Here is a 17,249-nt window from a genome sequence, read left to right on the forward strand (position 1 = left end):
CACGTTTAGTGTCACTTTTTTGCATAAAACAACCCGTAAATACTGTACAATATATATGCCTAAAAGTGAAAGGTAAAGCCCTATTCTTTGTTGTTACTGTATACAGACTTCTATTTTGCCACTTCCATGTCTTGTCAAGGTGTGGGTCCAAATTGTGTTCTTCATGTCACAAAAACTTGTTTGTTGGAAATTTCCTGTGATGAATTTGGTGAACACCAAGTTATACCACAAAGTTGTTTTAAAAAACATAAAATAAAAAATGCCCGAAGATAGCTGGAACAGGCTCCAGCATGCCCGCGACCCTCGTGAGGATAAGTGGGTCAGATAATAGATGGATCGATGATGAAAAATGTCACAAAGTTTGCTAACAATGCTGGTAATACAATACATAAATACTGTAGCTATCCAAGTGTTCAGTGAGACAGACGACTACTGAGATAATTCGAGCTGAAGTGAAGAAGCTCGGAGACACTGCTCCTACGTGATGACTATTACTTGTTGTATAGACTAAAACTATGCTGTTTAATGGTAATTCTGCTTGTTATATGCTGCGCTGTCTAACAAGTTTGAAGTTGCCAGACGAGAAGCTGACACTGGACAAAACCAAGACAGTTGATGTAAGAGCGAAGAAATATCAAGGGTTGATGAGAAAATAATAAAAGGAAAGAAAAAGCAGTAAAAAGCAAGCTTATGGAACTCGAGTTAAAAGTAGAATTCACGAAACTCAATAGTGACTACAACAAATTCATTGATGTCAATGAAGATTGCAAAAGTGCACTTCTTGAAGCTTGACAATCCAATGACAAAAAAACCCAAATAGGTTTTGAAGAACACTTGGGAAAAGAGACTGAGAAAGTCCAAAGAGCCTTAAAGAAACCTTCAGTCCGACTTGCAGACAAAAAACAAGGATGACAGTCTTCAAAGGCTCTTACGCAAACCTGAAAAATTATAAAACACTCCTAGATGTCATTGGAAAACTAATACTTGGTGTAAGTCGAGCAAACATCAGGCTACCAACAGCTTAAATAAACCTTACCAAACAATCGAAATTCTGTGAAAGCAACTTTCCTGCGAGTAGATAAAACAATGTAACAAAAAGTCACAATGCAAAAGGGTCTACATCACATACATTAATGAGACTGGAGTGAGTAGCAGCTATAAAACTCAAGCTAAATATTACAAGCTTGGAAATGACTGATTTGGTATGTTAGTCACCTGATAGCACCATCCAAACCCTTATCAGTTACAACCCCTGTTCAACTTATCAGGGCCGTCCTGATAAGGTTCATGCATGCAGCACAGGGAGACAGAAAAAAAGAAAAAGAAGAAATAGCAGAGGTACGCGTTGACCACCCACACCCTACGATGCGGAGATGATTGACAGACGCGGCTTAGTGTTGCATGTTGCAGAATATTTGTGTATTCCAGAGGGTTTTAGGACCTGGGGGAAGACGTTAAAGGTGACAAGGAAGTGATACTCTCGCTTTCTATCCTGCGATTAATGGTTGCTTCAGGTGTTTGTTGCCTCTGGACACAAGGGATGCCAAATGTTTGCGCACAAGTGAATTGAGCATGGTTGTTTGAGCACCTACATAGGCAGAGAATGCTTCAGGAGGACGGTAATTTTCTTTTCATCATATCATGTTAATCACTCCTGTGTGTATCCTCCGCTTATAAATACAGTAATTTTGGTGTTATTTTAGTTTCCAGGCATCTGCGTAACTATTCAGAGTCAAGGTACAATTATTGAGGAATCATTGTTAAAAGGTATGGCTTGTTCAATGACCGTTTACAAAGAGGAATGTATGTAACTGACAAAATGTGGTGAACACTGTTTATTTTTATAAGAGTACCAAATGAAAATGATGTCATTGTTTGTCTATAACCAGATGGTTGGATGGATGGTCTTTTATTTATTTTCTCTTTTTAACAAACTGTAACTTTTATTTCTTTTTAGTAAGGTTTCAATTGATACAGGTATTCTTACCACCTGAAACGGGCAAAGTGCAATATTTTAAACTAATAGAAATATGGCTTATTGTTTCAGTCATTGATACGGTAATTTCATAATAATTCATAACATTTAGTTAAAATTAAAAAAAGATGTACTGAACTGTGAAAAACGAGTGTGATACTTACTGTGTTGGTCATTTTTCTGCCACGAGATGGCATAATTGCATTTGTAAGACAGTGACATCTCAGTGCATATTTCTTTTCATATTAAGAGCTATTTAATCTTTAACATGAAGTAACTTGTGAAATTCTGCACATTTTTTGAAATTGTAAAATAAAACTTGACCCCAGTCTCCACAAATATGCATTATTAAATTTATTACTGCTAAATTTTTACATGTACCTGTCTGCTGCATTGTGACTTACTAACTCAATATATAAAAATAAATAAATAGTGGCGTTAAAGGAACTTTAAATCAACTCAAAATGAACACACTCATTTTGACAACCCTAGTTCTTACACTTTTGGATGGTGTGCTGTAAAGAGCTTTTTAGAGAATTATCACCGTTTGTTGTGAAGACTACATTTTATGCATTAATGGGTTTTAATTGATACCGGTAATCTGCTTTTCACTTTTGACCACTGACTTGTTCCATATTGTATTTGTAATAAATAATTTGCATTTTTATACTGTAAATCAGACACACCTGTGAATTGGTGTGGTGAAACACAGTTAAGACACAGCCTTTATATCTCATTTCCAATTACTACATTTGTTCTGCCAAAATAATCGATGTTTCCACATACACTGCCCCGCGGGCCACAGGCGCAAAGCGGTTATTCTTTTGTGCAGCCCACAATTCTCACATCCCAAGGTTGGCCATACACATTACAGATATGAACTTATGGCCACCCCTATTTGAGTCATGGTTTCACCCTGGCCACTCCAATGAAAATTTTCTGTCTACGCCCCTGACAAACCACTTTCAGATAGCATTACAGAGGCAATCGTGTATTCGAGGAATATGTGCAGCTAGCACAAATTAAATAATGCATCGGATTTATATAGCGCTTTTCTAGACAAAGTCAAAGACACTTTACAATGGAATGGATACATTATTCATGCATCTCACACGTTCACACTGCGGTAAGCTACTCAAGTAGCCACAGCTGCCCTGGGGCAGGCTGACGGAAGTGTGGCTGCCAGTGTACACCTATGGCCCCTCCGACCACCACCAAACAGTCGCAACTTCCATACACCAGTGTGAGTAGCATTGAAATTTTCCGGGCAATATTTCCAACCACCAAACTCAATGAGCAAAGTTGGACTGAAGAATGAGCTCACGTGTCATCTTGTTGACAATCGAACTGCCCTAGGCCAGGAGACATTCAAAGAGCCAGCTTTGGCTATGTAACCTTCTTTGCCAACACAGTCTATGAAATGAAAAAGTTGGGGGGAAAAAGAAGACTGAAAGTGAATCCCTGATTCCCTGGTGATCTTAGCATTGTTAATATCATTGCAAGAGGAGGCACTCCCAAAGACTTAAAAGGGGATTGCATATGGCAAAATGGACAAGATTATTTTTTTTTAATGGCCAGTGGAAGATTGGTCTGAATAAATCAGATGGTGATGTTACTGTGGTGGAGCGGGGGCTAGAATGATCTTATCGCTATAACCATAATGCAGGTAAGCTTCTGAATACAAAAATGACAGACGTGAGGTTCCAATTAAAACACTACTTTAAATAAAAGTTTCAAGATGAGCTAAAAAAATAAAAATAAAAACAATTGTTTAAAACAAGACACAGCAACTTGACAATGTGTAATTTTTTAAGACTGGACTTACTAGTTAAAGCCAAGATTAGCTTCTGTGCACTAAAAATAGAATTAAGATCAAGAATTAAAATAAACAGCTAGCCGAGGCCACCCTGTGGTAAGCAGCCTACATTAGGGAGTGCCCAGGGGTGCCACCTCGTACCCACCTTAGTCGACACGGCAAACACAGCAAACAAAAATGGTGCAAACTAAAACTTGTGGACCCGTGCACTAACTCGCATGCAAAGGTGCAGGAGGGACCGCCTCCAGTGCCTAGACCAACCATCAGAAGGCACACGGCTTGACTGAAACAGTAAAAAATAAATAAATAAAATAAATAAAAGTGAACCCAGTCGGTCACATAAAACCAAGAACAATAAAAAAATAACCCCAAACTCAACTAAAAACAGTAGCAGGTTAACCTAAAAGAAATAACCATAAACCATAATAACCATTAAATAAGGCTCCTATGTCCAGTAGTGATGTGCCCTACTGTGATGAGGCGCCGATGCGTGTGCCGAGTAAACCGGAAACAAATCTGCAAAGCGTGCATTGAGGCATGTGTTGGTTACGATTGTGGTCACGCCCGAAGCCTCGGAACGCGCGTTGCTACGTCCGAAGCCTCGCCAGACGGGCTTCCAGCGTCATCGCCAACACATAGTTTCGCGGGTGATTCGAAATAAAATGGCGCACCGAGACGACAATGAGCTCACAGGTGACACTGACACACCCAACTCGCATCTTCAAACCTCAATTCAGTCGTATTCGTTTTGCAATGGACGCACCCGCAACGAAAAAGAAGAGAACATCCCCTGTCTGGGATATTTTGAGCAGATCTCTCCTAAAAAGGTACAAATTATAATAACCAGTGTGAATGTATATTGTAAATTATTATGACAACACAGTGTATCCCTCGTTTTAATGTATTTCTTCTGCTTGCTGATATTTCAAAAGGTGAAGTGTAAACTTTGTTATGAAGAACTTGGGTACCAAGAGAACACTCTTTAGCCCCAATAAAGCACAAGAGGCTGAGAGGAGGCTCACAGCTGAATGTGCGACAGTGATCCGGCACAGGGCATCTTCCTCCTCCTCCTCCTCCTCCAACCCATCATCTTCATCAACACAACCGGACACATCAGAAGCTTCCCAGCCTGTGGAGCAAGGTAATATTCGATACATTCTAATGGTGTTAATTAAGCAATAGGAAATGAGCGGCAGTGCATTATTGTGGGATAAGGCATTCTTTTGCTCCTATCTCTACGATGGCCAGCCATAACTGCCTGTTGGCTGTTAGTCTGTTTGTTGTGTCTTAGGTGACAAACTGTGGCGGCGATTGGACCACACAGTCATGCAGAAGAGGACCCAGAGTGAGACCGCAGATGCGACTGTGGAGGTCCACACTTACCTGGTGGAACCCAACATAAGCAGGATGTCAAACCCCCTGGACTACTGGGAGCTGCACAAACATGTCTACCCAAACCTCTACAAACTAGCAATAACCTTTCTCTGTACCCCGGCCTCATCCGTCCCTTGCGAAATACTATTTTCAAAAGCAGCAGAAATCCTATCTAAAATAAGAAACCGTTTAAATCCAAAAACTTTGGAAATGCTAGTTTTCCTCAATAAAAATGAATGAAAGGTGTGTCTTGTTCCTTGTTTATATGTCAATGTCTAAAATAAAGCAATCATTCTTTCAATTACCACACGCACATTCATTCACATCACAACTCCCTGCCCTTTTGACCCCATCAAATCCATGGTATCATTTTAATCACTGTCTGTCATGACATTTATTTTCCACATGAAGGCGCAATAGAACAAATGAAGCCTCATGATGCTTCGGCCCAGGAGCGAACCAGTTGTATGGAAGGCCTCATTGCTTCATGATGCTTCAGTTTACCATCACTAATGTCGAGAGGTGTTATCAAGGGACCAACTTACCACCCTTGACGGTAACAGGAACCCCTTCAAACCAGATCTGGCACTACAAAAGATTAACTGTTAGCTAAAACCATTAACATGTTACTTTTAAAACAAGTTGGGAAGAAGAAAAGAGAAGCTTTTCTTTACCTGAATGTCAGTTAACAGAGAGTACACGCACGGACAGGTCGACAAAGCAAAGTGCAGCAGATATTGACATCGTGTGGAAAACAGGTGGCTTAAATAAGTCTAATAATTAAGGGGCGGGTCAAGGGGCAGGCCATCAGGATCACTTCACAGGTAGTAGGGAAAATTTACCACCCCACTAAATTACCATATGAGAGAGGCATGGGAAATTCTTAAGAAAAAGCCAATGACACTTAATATCAATAGAAGATCAAGAAGATGCATTGTACTGAAAACAATGCAATCATTCCAAACACCAGATGAGCAGATCGTACACAGATGGAAAGACTGCAGGAAAATAAAGCTAATGTTTGCCAACAAATCACAAGTGATCAGAGCGTTAAAACCCTAAATCCACATTTCAATGTATCTCGGTATGCATGTTATGAGGAGATGGAGGAGAAGAAGGAAGAAGTATACCAAGTGAAGGAAATAGCCAAACAAAGTGTGGGAAGTTATCTTTTGCTGTTCTCCCCAATCATACACCTCAATTTTTTCTTTTTCATTTTGGCTTGCAAAATATTCACTTCACTGCGTGGACCTCCACAAAAGTGGTTGCCTGATCTTGGGGACATACCAAAGTCGCTGCAGATACAGAATGTGCCAGCAGAAGCCACAGCTAAAGTTGCAATCTAAGCTTTCATCACACTTTGGGAGGAGTTTTCACCTGGGAAGAATTCAAAATATTTTTCTTTTTGTTAACCAACCTTGCTAATGAAAGACCCAATGATACGAGATAAAAGGGTGCAGAGCTGAGAAGAATGTGTAGAGTACATCAGACCTAACACACTTCTTTGAGGAGGAGCCATTTCTTGTTGAGATTTTGGTAAAAAAACGTGCCAAGTCTGGACTCGAGTCATACTACAGCCCTAGTTGCTGCTGCTAAAAATAATTCTAACAACTATCGTCATAATCTATTACTAATACAGATTTACTGGATGAGGTAACCACCTTGGGCTCTTTTTTTCACCTCCAAGCTGCTATCTTGGTTTACATTTAGAAGACACGTGGCCGCTCGAGTCTGTGTGGCTTGGTCTGCCAACTAAGACCTTTCTTTATCCCTCTACATAAGACTTGTTTACTGTGTGTTCAGCTGGATTTTCTCCTGGAAGTCTGTTGAAGCCTGGTACTCTTGAACAAATTAACTGTTCAGTGACAGAAGATTTAGCATGCTCTAAAAAAACTAAACAAAATGTTCAATAGGCAAAAATACACTACATTCAGTTCATATTCACCCAAAATATGAACAAATTCATCAACTTTTGCTCATTGAACTCCTTCAGGTACAACACTGGCTCAACAAAATGGGCGTCCATCATTGACCGATTGATCTTTGATAACCATGTTCCAGAATCACAGTATGTGAATATTTTGTATACCAAAAGAAAAGCTTTGAAAGATGAATCAGTGCCAACACAAGAAAAATAGAAATGCATAATCAGCGTATCCACTAAGTATAGGCTACCCCCATCACTTTTCTATGTCATCCAATCACCTATAGTGTAATCTTAACTTTCTAGAAACTCTCTAGTTTCATTTTTAATAGACTATAACAATGTTGCCTTGCTATAACGCGGTTCACCTTCATGGCCTCACTATTTCGCAGATTTCTGTTTTTTTTTTTACAGTAATGTACCCTTTTTTAATCTATGTAGAGAGAAATGTGAGAAAATGTTCATGCCTGTCTGAGAAAATAGTTTAAAGTGTGTGGTGAGGGGTTTTACAGCCTTAAACATATTAAATGTAAAAAAAAAATAAGCTGACTACTTCACAATTTCACGTATTGCGGATACTTTTTGGAACGCTCAATATGTAATTCCTGTTGTCATTTAGGGTATTTTTTCCTGATGATCTTATTAATTTTCTGAAATTAAAAATTTTATAGTAGAAAGTGTATGTTTGTCAACTCAACTCCAATCTGGACATCGTAGTTGGGAGGGGCCTACAATGATTCCTTCACAGCTTCTCTTTTTCCAACATAGAAACCCTGGCCAGACAAAATGCACTGCATGCTTTGAAAAAAACTCATCAACCGGCCGGATAGATTTTTATATCAGACAGTTTTGCACAAAACAAACTGGCCAGTTCGTGCACAATAAGCATAATGAATTTAATTTATGTTATGATGCATTGCTGGAACAATAAAAGCTAACAGTGCGACACCAGTATTGACAGCAGCAAGATTAATTACTTGCCAAACAGATCTTTTGTCCCGGCGTGGTATTCTGTGCTTATTGTGTTCCAGTAGACTCTGAGAGAGGGGGGCTGACTTCGTACAGGCAGCATGGGTTCAGTGTGAATGTTTGTCTTTCTCTATATGTGGCCTAAGCCTGTGATTGGCTAGTGACCAGTCTAGAGTGTAGTTCACCTTTTGCCAATAGTCAGCAGAGAAAGGCTCCCAGTACCCCTGATCAGGATAAGTGATACCCTTGAAGACGGATGGATGGATGAATACAAAAAAACAGGGTGAACATCCCCTCTGCCCCTTCACACTACTATTCTTAAGTCTAACACACATAGCATGACTTATCTAATCATCTAAGTCAGTCTAACCATCTTAAACTTGACACTTGGCTGAAACGATGATAGGTCCGAAAGTTTGAAACAGAATTACAAAAGATTGTGACTGCCTTTAGTGATCAGCCGCATGCCGGCGTCAGCATCTGAGCTAACGGCTAATAAGTTATTTCTATGGAGGTAAATTTGGTGCAAAACTAACTTGTGCAAAAAAATTGTACCTGTAGAAAAAAGTCTAAATTTGTATCTGTAAAAGTCGTGATTTGTATCTGTAAAAAAAATGTGTGCCTGTAAAAAAAAAAAAATTGTGTCTGTAAAAGAAATTTGTACCTGTAAAAAAAAAATGTGTATGTGTAAAACAAATTTGTATCTGTAAAAACAAATTTGTACCTGTAAAAGTCATGATTTGTATCTGTACAAAAAAAAATTCGTACCTGTACAAAAAGTATAAATTTGTATCTGTAAAAGTTGCGATTTGTACCTGTAGAAATGACAACTTGTAGTCAAAGAAGTCGCCACTAGGAGTCACAAGTGGTTTTTCTGCTGCTGTCCAGTGACGTGAGTTTTGCCCCATTTATCTCGCTACAAAAGGTGCAAAACTGATTTGTACTTGTAGAGCGCCGTGATTTGTACTTGTAAAGAAGGGGGCGGGCTCTGGTGAATGAAGGGTTGTTTTGACCAATCAAGTGAGAAGGATTTGAGCGGATTGGAGCGCAACCTCATTGGTTTAGCGAACGACGGTGGCGGGACTCGCGGAAGGATACAAGCAGGACACATCGTCGCCAACCAACATACATATTAAGAATACTTCTTAATATATATGTTGAGGAAGAATACTTCAGTATTCTTAATATGTATGTTGAGGAAGAATACTTCAGTCGACTGAAGTATTCTTAATATGTATGTTGGTTGGCGACGATGTGTCCTGCTTGTATCCTTCCGCGAGTCCCGCCACCGTCGTTCGCTAAACCAATGAGGTTGCGCTCCAATCCGCTCAAATCCTTCTCACTTGATTGGTCAAAACAACCCTTCATTACACCAGAGCCCGCCCCCTTCTTTACAAGTACAAATCACGGCGCTCTACAAGTACGAATCAGTTTTGCACCTTTTGTAGCGAGATAAATGGGGCAAAACTCACGTCACTGGACAGCAGCAGAAAACCCACTTGTGACTCCTAGTGGCGACTTCTTTGACTACAAGTTGTCATTTCTACAGGTACAAATCACAACTTTTACAGATACAAATTTATAGTTTTTGTACAGGTACAAAAATTTTTTTGTACAGATACAAATCATCACTTTTACAGGTACAAATTTGTTTTTACAGATACAAATTTGTTTTACACATACACATTTTTTTTTTACAGGTACAAATTTATTTTACAGACACAAATTTTTTTTTTACAGGTACAAATTTATTTTACAGACACAAATTTTTTTTTTACAGGTACACATTTCTTTTACAGACACAAATTTTTTTTTTTACAGGCACACATTTTTTTTACAGATACAAATCACGACTTTTACAGATACAAATTTAGACTTTTTTCTACAGGTACACATTTTTTGCACAAGTTAGTTTTGCACCAAATTTACCTCCATATATTTCAAATTGCGCATTTTTTTTCCCCACTGGCCAATTCGTGTCTTCACAATTGTGTTTACCAAATGATGCATATTTCCTTCCCTTAGCTTTAGCATAAGCATTTAGAATTACTGAGCAAGCAAACAAGTCATGATTAAACTCACTGTTGATGGCTTTGATTACACTCTGATTTTAATCATTTTGTGGCTTTCTCCCTGTGGATTCTCCTCCATTTGTGACTCATTTATGTGCTGTTTTTGGTGACTCGCTAGATATAACATCAAACACAGAAAGTAAAAGTTGAAATCAAGATTCTACAAAAATGTGCTTATGCTGCAGCCAACACACATAAAGCCATTGCATGTACTCACGCACGCACACGCACGCACCCCGCCCCCCCCCCCCCCCACACACACACACAAATATACCGATATTTATTGGGGGCCTATAACTCACATTATAGTTTAGCGGGCAAGTGTCATGGTTACTTGTAGGGGTGCTTACCAAACCAAGTGCTTTGTGTTCTCACTAGTGCTGTCAAAGTTAAAGCGTTAACTAATTAATGAATCAAAATGTTTTTGTGCATTAATCATTCATTAACGCAAATTAATCGCAATTTTAATTCTGACCACAGAGCGGATGGTTACGTTAAAGGTAGCACAGGTTGTGTTCGAGCAATAAACATAACTACATAGCTAAATAACTACAAAGTAAAGCATTTAATAAATGTTTGTGTATGACATTCATAATATTTCTTCATGTCAAACTTTTGGGGTATTTTTTCCCCATTTTAAATTGTGCATGTAATTAACTGATTAGAAAAAGAGGAGGACAATTGTGTGCAGTGGATCAAAACATGTTGAAAACATCCTCATAACATAAGATGTAAAAATAATAATAACACATAACAGGTGCTCTTTAAATTTGGTGGGCAAAACATTTTGATAAAAAAGCCTTTTGTAATTAAGCGATTAATCGTGATTATTCAAAATTCTAAGATGTGATTAATCTGATTAAAAACGTAAATCGTTTGACAACTCTAGTTCTTACATTAGTTAGATTTCAGGTGGGGGAAAATGCCACTGGCAAAACAACAACAACAACAAAACATCAAATATAAACATTAACGTTCAACAGGGAACAGGTTTTTGCCTGCAGCATACATGTTGCATGTTAATTCATTATACACTCCCACACATCTTCGCATTCACACACATTTACACAAAGTAAGTAAACAGTAAAAAATGAAGGAATGTACGTTTTTTTCCCCATCCCGTTCTCATCTTATCCTCACAAACGCCTCCACATTTCTGGCACATGCTGAGGGGATTGTTCCATTATTTCTGAATTAGAGCAACAGAAATGGGGCAGTTGTGCTACTACTGTAAACACAATGCACAATGTGGTTATTTTGCGTGAGTGAGAGATGTACACACGTGGGCAAATTATACACATAATAATCACTTACAAAATTATAACTTAGTTTAAGTGTTTAATGGCTAATTCAACATGTACACATAGGCTACAGTATGCTATATTTAGTATTGCAAAATTATGCACACTATTAAGTTGTCCCCATCAGGGACAGACTGACCATCGGGAATTTTAGGAGTTTTTCTGGACGTCTGACCCATTTTCAGGCTGGTTCGGTTCCTATTTGGCCTGAACGGAACATACGGACACATGCACTGATTTTGATTTTTTATTTATTTATTTATTTATTATTATTATTTTTTTAATTATTTTTTTATTTTAATAATTTTTTTTCCCTGGGAGCCAACAGGGCGTCTGGGGCTGCTCTATAGTTTGAGGTGGGAGGTTGTGGGTTTAATCCTTGGCTGCGCATACCAAAGACTATAAAAATTGAACCCAATGCCTCCCTGCTTGACACTCAGCATTATTGGAATTGGGTGGTTAGATCACCCAATTATTCCTGAGCGCGGCCCTTGCTGCTGCTCACCGCTTCCTTGGGGATGGGTCAAATGCGGAGAACACATTTCAACCCACTTAGGTGGGTGTGACAATCAAGTGATGCTTTAACTTAATTATACATGAAAAATAATGATGTTATCAAATTGATGATAGTCAAAATATTTACTTTTTACTTCTGAATATTGCAAAATTAGTAAAGTATCCCTTTAAGCATATTAAGTGAGATGCATAGTGATCTTAATATCCACAATGTATTATTATTTTTATCATCCATACATTTTCTATACTCTAGTCCTGTTTAACGTGATTACTTATGGGTTAACTGCTTGGAACCTATCCCAGCTGATGCCCACCCCTACCTGAGGCCATCCTATGAACTTGCTGGACAGACCAAGCTTTGTTTATACAAGTCTGAGTGACCTACAGTATCAGCTGAATATAACGAAAGATAATTGAATTGTTTCCTCTCTGAGAATTCTGCAGATAACATGATTATATGCTCACTGCTTTCTGATAACTAATGTGTCATTTTTTGCTATTGCTATATTAATGAAACTTGAGACTGTTGCAGAGCAGCAGACTGGTGTCTCTTCCATGCATAAACAAACTGTTTGCTACATTTTAAATTACCTTCACTGAAGGCCTGTATTCATTGAGCGTGCTGCCTCAAAATCCCCCTCTGACCCGTAGATGATCGCAGTGGACATGACATACTTTTGTGTCTAAACCAATACAAATAATTTGGATGATGGCAACACTTGTGGTTCATGATTGGATCCTAGCTAACCAATCACAATCGCAAGTTGATTTGAATGATGTTTGTGTTTGTTATAAGCTTGGTAAGTTTCCAACACGTTACATCCATACGATCCTGGTGTCCACTATAAGAAATAAAAACTTGAGATAACCCACCAAAATGTTTCCATGTTGTTGGAAAAGAGTAAAAATCAGTTGTTGCAGTTTTAAATGTGGGTCTGAAGGGGTTACAATTGCGCATATTTCAACAACAAAAATACAGTACACCCAACATTTGATTAAAAATAGTTTGATCCACCTCGACCTCCCCCCTCCTCCTTACAAGCAGACAAGCGCAGCGCGTCGTCTTACTCAGTCCAGTCACTTGGTATTTCTCTCTAGTTGAGTGAAAGTGTTCCTTCCTTTTAGCAGGATATGTGAAAAGTTTCTTACCTTCTACCATTCAACACCATCGTATTATTTTAATTACTGCTTTTTTGCTCCTTAAACATGTTGTACGTGCTAATGAGGGAACCAAGTGTTAATATTAATGTCTCTTTTGTGCTGCTATTGGCTAGCTTACTATAACGTGCGTGGCGTGCGTGCGTGGTGTGTGTGTCTGCACAGAAAGAAAAACTAGCCTCATGGACATAAGATTGTTTTTCAGCAAACCAAAGCTCAATTTTGAAGTATTTGTATTAAAGAAAAAATGTAGAAAGGCAGACACAAACAGTGCTGAAGTAAATTTGTTTTGTTCATATGTTTTATATGTGTATGTACTTCACCCAATCACAGACTTGTACATGCATTATTTTTATTTTGTAGATTCAAGCACATTCCTTTTTTTGATGTGTATGTAATATATATTTTTATAACATAGTACAGACAAGTATAGTCAAAAAAAACAATCATTCTGTAGTAAGTTGGGGTCTGTTAACATATTTTACATGTTGTATGTTTCATTTAAAAGAAAATTTCAAAAACAAGTCCAAGGTCCAGTTTTGTTAAGTCTCACTGTAAACTGTGGGGAACTGATTTACTCCAGAAACATGCATACTGTCAATGCGTATGTTGAGGAGCTGTTGTATCAAAAAGAGTACCCTTCTCAAGAAATTAGGGTTGGGATATGTTTATATTTTAATTCCTTTTCTCCTTTGCATAACTTTTATTAGATTCCGTTTACTTACTGACTTCCAATGCAATTTTGGGAGCGGGAAGTAACCCCAAACCATGACAAGCTACCTATCACATACCCCCGTTGTAGTACCCAAGCACCCCTAAATGTCTTTATAGCACCTCTAAACCTCTGATCCTAGAATCGCCTCTGTTTTTTATCAAAGGACGGTACATATGATAATAATAACAATGATACTGGAAGTACTGGCTAGGCCTAGAGAAACATGACAAGTGCATCTTGCAACATGAAACTATTTAATTCAATACATCATCAGTGGGAATATTCAAGATAATATATTAGGTCAGTAGGATAGTTTACTCCAACGTGAAGCATGGATTATGAATGACACAGAATTCGTGCTTTATATAATAAAAAAAATAATTTCCGCTTAAATTAAAAGAAAATCCTGGCTTCTATTATAGTTCAGCTTTTAATTAACGTGTGATGCTGGTGGTGGATTTCAAACAAAGCCACAGTCCACAACCCAGTGTTCAATAAGCCAATATGTGTGTGTGTGTGTGTGTGAGAGAGAGAGAGAAAGAGAGAGAGAGAGAGAGAGAGAGAGAGAGAGAGAGAGAGAGAGAGAGAGAGAGAGAGAGAGAGAGAGAGAGAGAGAGAGAGAGAGAGAGAGAGAGAGAGAGAGAGAGAGAGAGAGAGAGAGACTTTGAGTATCTTGTTGGCAGACGATGCACAGATGTGTCCTTTGCAGACATTTTTTTTTCTTAAATCTTGGCAGCCTGAATGTGACATCAATGCAATAAATCTGAAGAAGATACACACTTTCCCCCCAAAATGTTATTTTATGGAATAAAGTATCGTGCCCTTGGTGGATATATTCTTGCTTCCTGTACACTTTTCTTACCCAGCTCAGAAACAGAGCTACAAAACACAAGATGCAAATGGAGGGATAATGATATTTTGAGTAGGTTACCATCCAGTCTGTTCAGCAGGCTGTTTGTTGTCATGCTGCAAATGTTGAACACATTTGTTTGGTAAGTGTATTAAAGGGACTACACCGTGGTATTTTAAGCCCTTCCACAGTTACCTATAGGCATATAATGATGAAATCTTACCTTTGACAAAATTGCGATGTAATTTCTTATGAAATATGAGTTATTTCGGTGGCTATTTCTCTTACCCGGAAGTCAAACGCTCGGTTCAGTAAAACTCTGCCTCTCCCCCTGTGGCTGCCGCGCCCCTTTCATGACGTCGCAACGGCCACGAAACATACAGAGAGGTTTTAAGCCGATTTTTAAAATGGACTCTAAATGTCACGGGCTGCTAGATATGCTTTGGTCACGCAAGCCATCAATTATTGATTAAACATTTGAAACAAAACGGGTCCTTCCCGCAAGAAATCGTGGAAGAGCAGGGGAGCAGAGAGGTTAGAGGAAAGAAGGAGGAGAGGGGAAATAAGCACGACGCCCTGTTGCTCATGGGGCGAGCGCACTATCCACTCTACCATCCATTCAATTTAAATTCACCAGCGCAAATGTTTTACTTGTAGTTTACACCAGTGTCAGCCAATAGATTTTAAGATAGTCAATTGTCATTTCATTGCACTTTGGCATTGCAAATGTGAAGAATAATTGATTGCTTTGAATTCATTTGGACAGAATGTTTATTGATAAAGGCTACTTTTGTCATTATCTCATGGAGGGAGGTCTCAGAGAAAGTGGGCGTGCATTTACTCCGCAGAGGCGGTGCGGCGGTGGGGCCGTAGGCAATGACGTCAAACCGTGCCAACAGCTCGTTTTATCAGGTTGGGAGGGGCTGGTGCTTGGAGAGCAGAATAACCCAAAATTTCTCATACAGGGGCGAATGGAGGAAAACACAACTTGTTTTTGGTGAGGAATTAGCATTTTAACATGGCTAAAAGCTCCAAAAAGTAGACTTTTCATGTTGCTGTCCCTTTAAAGTGTGATGAGGGGACGGGGGGCTTTGGGGGCGGGGGGTTGTACAAGTGTGTGTCAAGGAGTCATGGTGGGAAAATGAATGAGACCCCTCTAGCTATTTACAGAGGTTTTACACTGACACGTATTGATTGTGGGGCTGAATATGGAGCTGGGTGCATGTGGTATAAATGGGAGCGAGAATGCATGTGGTTGCCACTTATGTGATGGAAATTAGTGATTTGGCTCAATTGCAGATCTTTTGTTTTATTTGTGAAAAGGAAAAAAACAACAACCCTACAGCAGTAAATTGGCAATTTTCGTAACTAGATTTGTTCCCCTACTAGTGGAAACACGGAATTCTGATTAATATTGTGTTTGTGGAATATGATTTAAGTAGCAAAATCCACCTGTTTTTATATCCATCTAATGGGTGGCCATTTTGCCACATCCTGTTTTCTCTGTTTAGTAGAGGTGTTGCCTTTGCTTGTTCATGTATTATTGGAGACTCTCCCATGTGTAGTTGTTTCTTGTTAGTAGTCCCTGGTGTTCTAGTGGCGAGGCTTCGTCACTTTCGCTGCAGTCCGAGTTTGATTCCCGGTCAGGGAGTTAAGAAGTATTGAGTGTCGGTTCTCCAGTCAGATGATTTTTTAATGTTCGCTGACATTGTCCTTAACAACCAGAAACATGTATGTTGTCAGTTGAGCTATTTGACGGATGCCAAAGAGATTGACACAAGGCCGTGGAGTCTTTCTGTCTGTTGCTGCTTGCTTGTTCATATACTATGATATGTTAGCCTTGTCCAGAAGCTGGTTGTACCTGGTGGTCTAGCGGCTAGGATCCAACACTCACAGCAGCGGTCCAGGTTCAATTCCCGGTCAGTAAGTTTGAATCGGTACCAGAGCTGTAGTGTTGATATTTTACATGTATTTATTTATTTTGGTTTCTCATATGTCCCTCGAGCATATCACTTTGTAGCACATGTGCATGTGCCGGCCTGCCAATGACAGCGGTGGGTGGCACTGGCGGTAACAAATAATTATTTTTTACAGTGAATGACATAATATGACAATGAGTCAAATTATTTTCGTTTCAGCTTTTCCAACTACTAGCTGAGCTATGTATTAGTGTAGCACAACATGTAAGTATCGTTTATGTAATGTGACTAAACCAGAGGAACTTCGGTGGCTGACGTTTCTTTGAGTGCAGAAGAGTGACAGTGACTAAGAATATGAAGATTAATACTACATTGCAAAATAATAACAGCCCAGGTATGTATCGGTTGAGGATATTATATTAGGGCATGTTTAAGAACCTAACAAGAAAGTCTAATTTGCAAAAAAACAAACAAAAGTTATTTAATAGGACAAATTATTTAAAATACCATCATATTTTGCTGAACCGAAAAGGACTTGGTATCGATCTATACTAAAATCTCAAGTATCGCACAGTTCTACCAGTCAGGGAACCCAGGAGTGCTGAGGGTCGGCTCGCTGATACTGTTCTGAACAACCAGAAACCTCTCTGTTGTCAGTTG

At 39.0% G+C, this 17,249-nt stretch overlaps 1 protein-coding gene across 1 annotated transcript; it reads left to right on the forward strand.

Moving 5' to 3' along the window:
- Positions 1 to 4,453: 4,453 nt before the first annotated feature.
- On the forward strand, positions 4,454 to 5,405 carry LOC147170452 (uncharacterized). The gene is made up of 3 exons (XM_086080731.1): positions 4,454 to 4,618; positions 4,749 to 4,932; positions 5,083 to 5,405. Exons 1-3 carry the CDS (start codon positions 4,454 to 4,456, stop codon positions 5,403 to 5,405), a joined length of 672 nt encoding a protein of 223 aa, XP_085936857.1.
- Positions 5,406 to 17,249: the final 11,844 nt, after the last annotated feature.

Source organism: Leptonotus elevatus, chromosome 7 (assembly GCF_054856555.1).
Source record: "Leptonotus elevatus isolate MCC_2025b chromosome 7, RoL_Lele_1.0, whole genome shotgun sequence".
Classification (NCBI taxonomy): domain Eukaryota; kingdom Metazoa; phylum Chordata; class Actinopteri; order Syngnathiformes; family Syngnathidae; genus Leptonotus; species Leptonotus elevatus.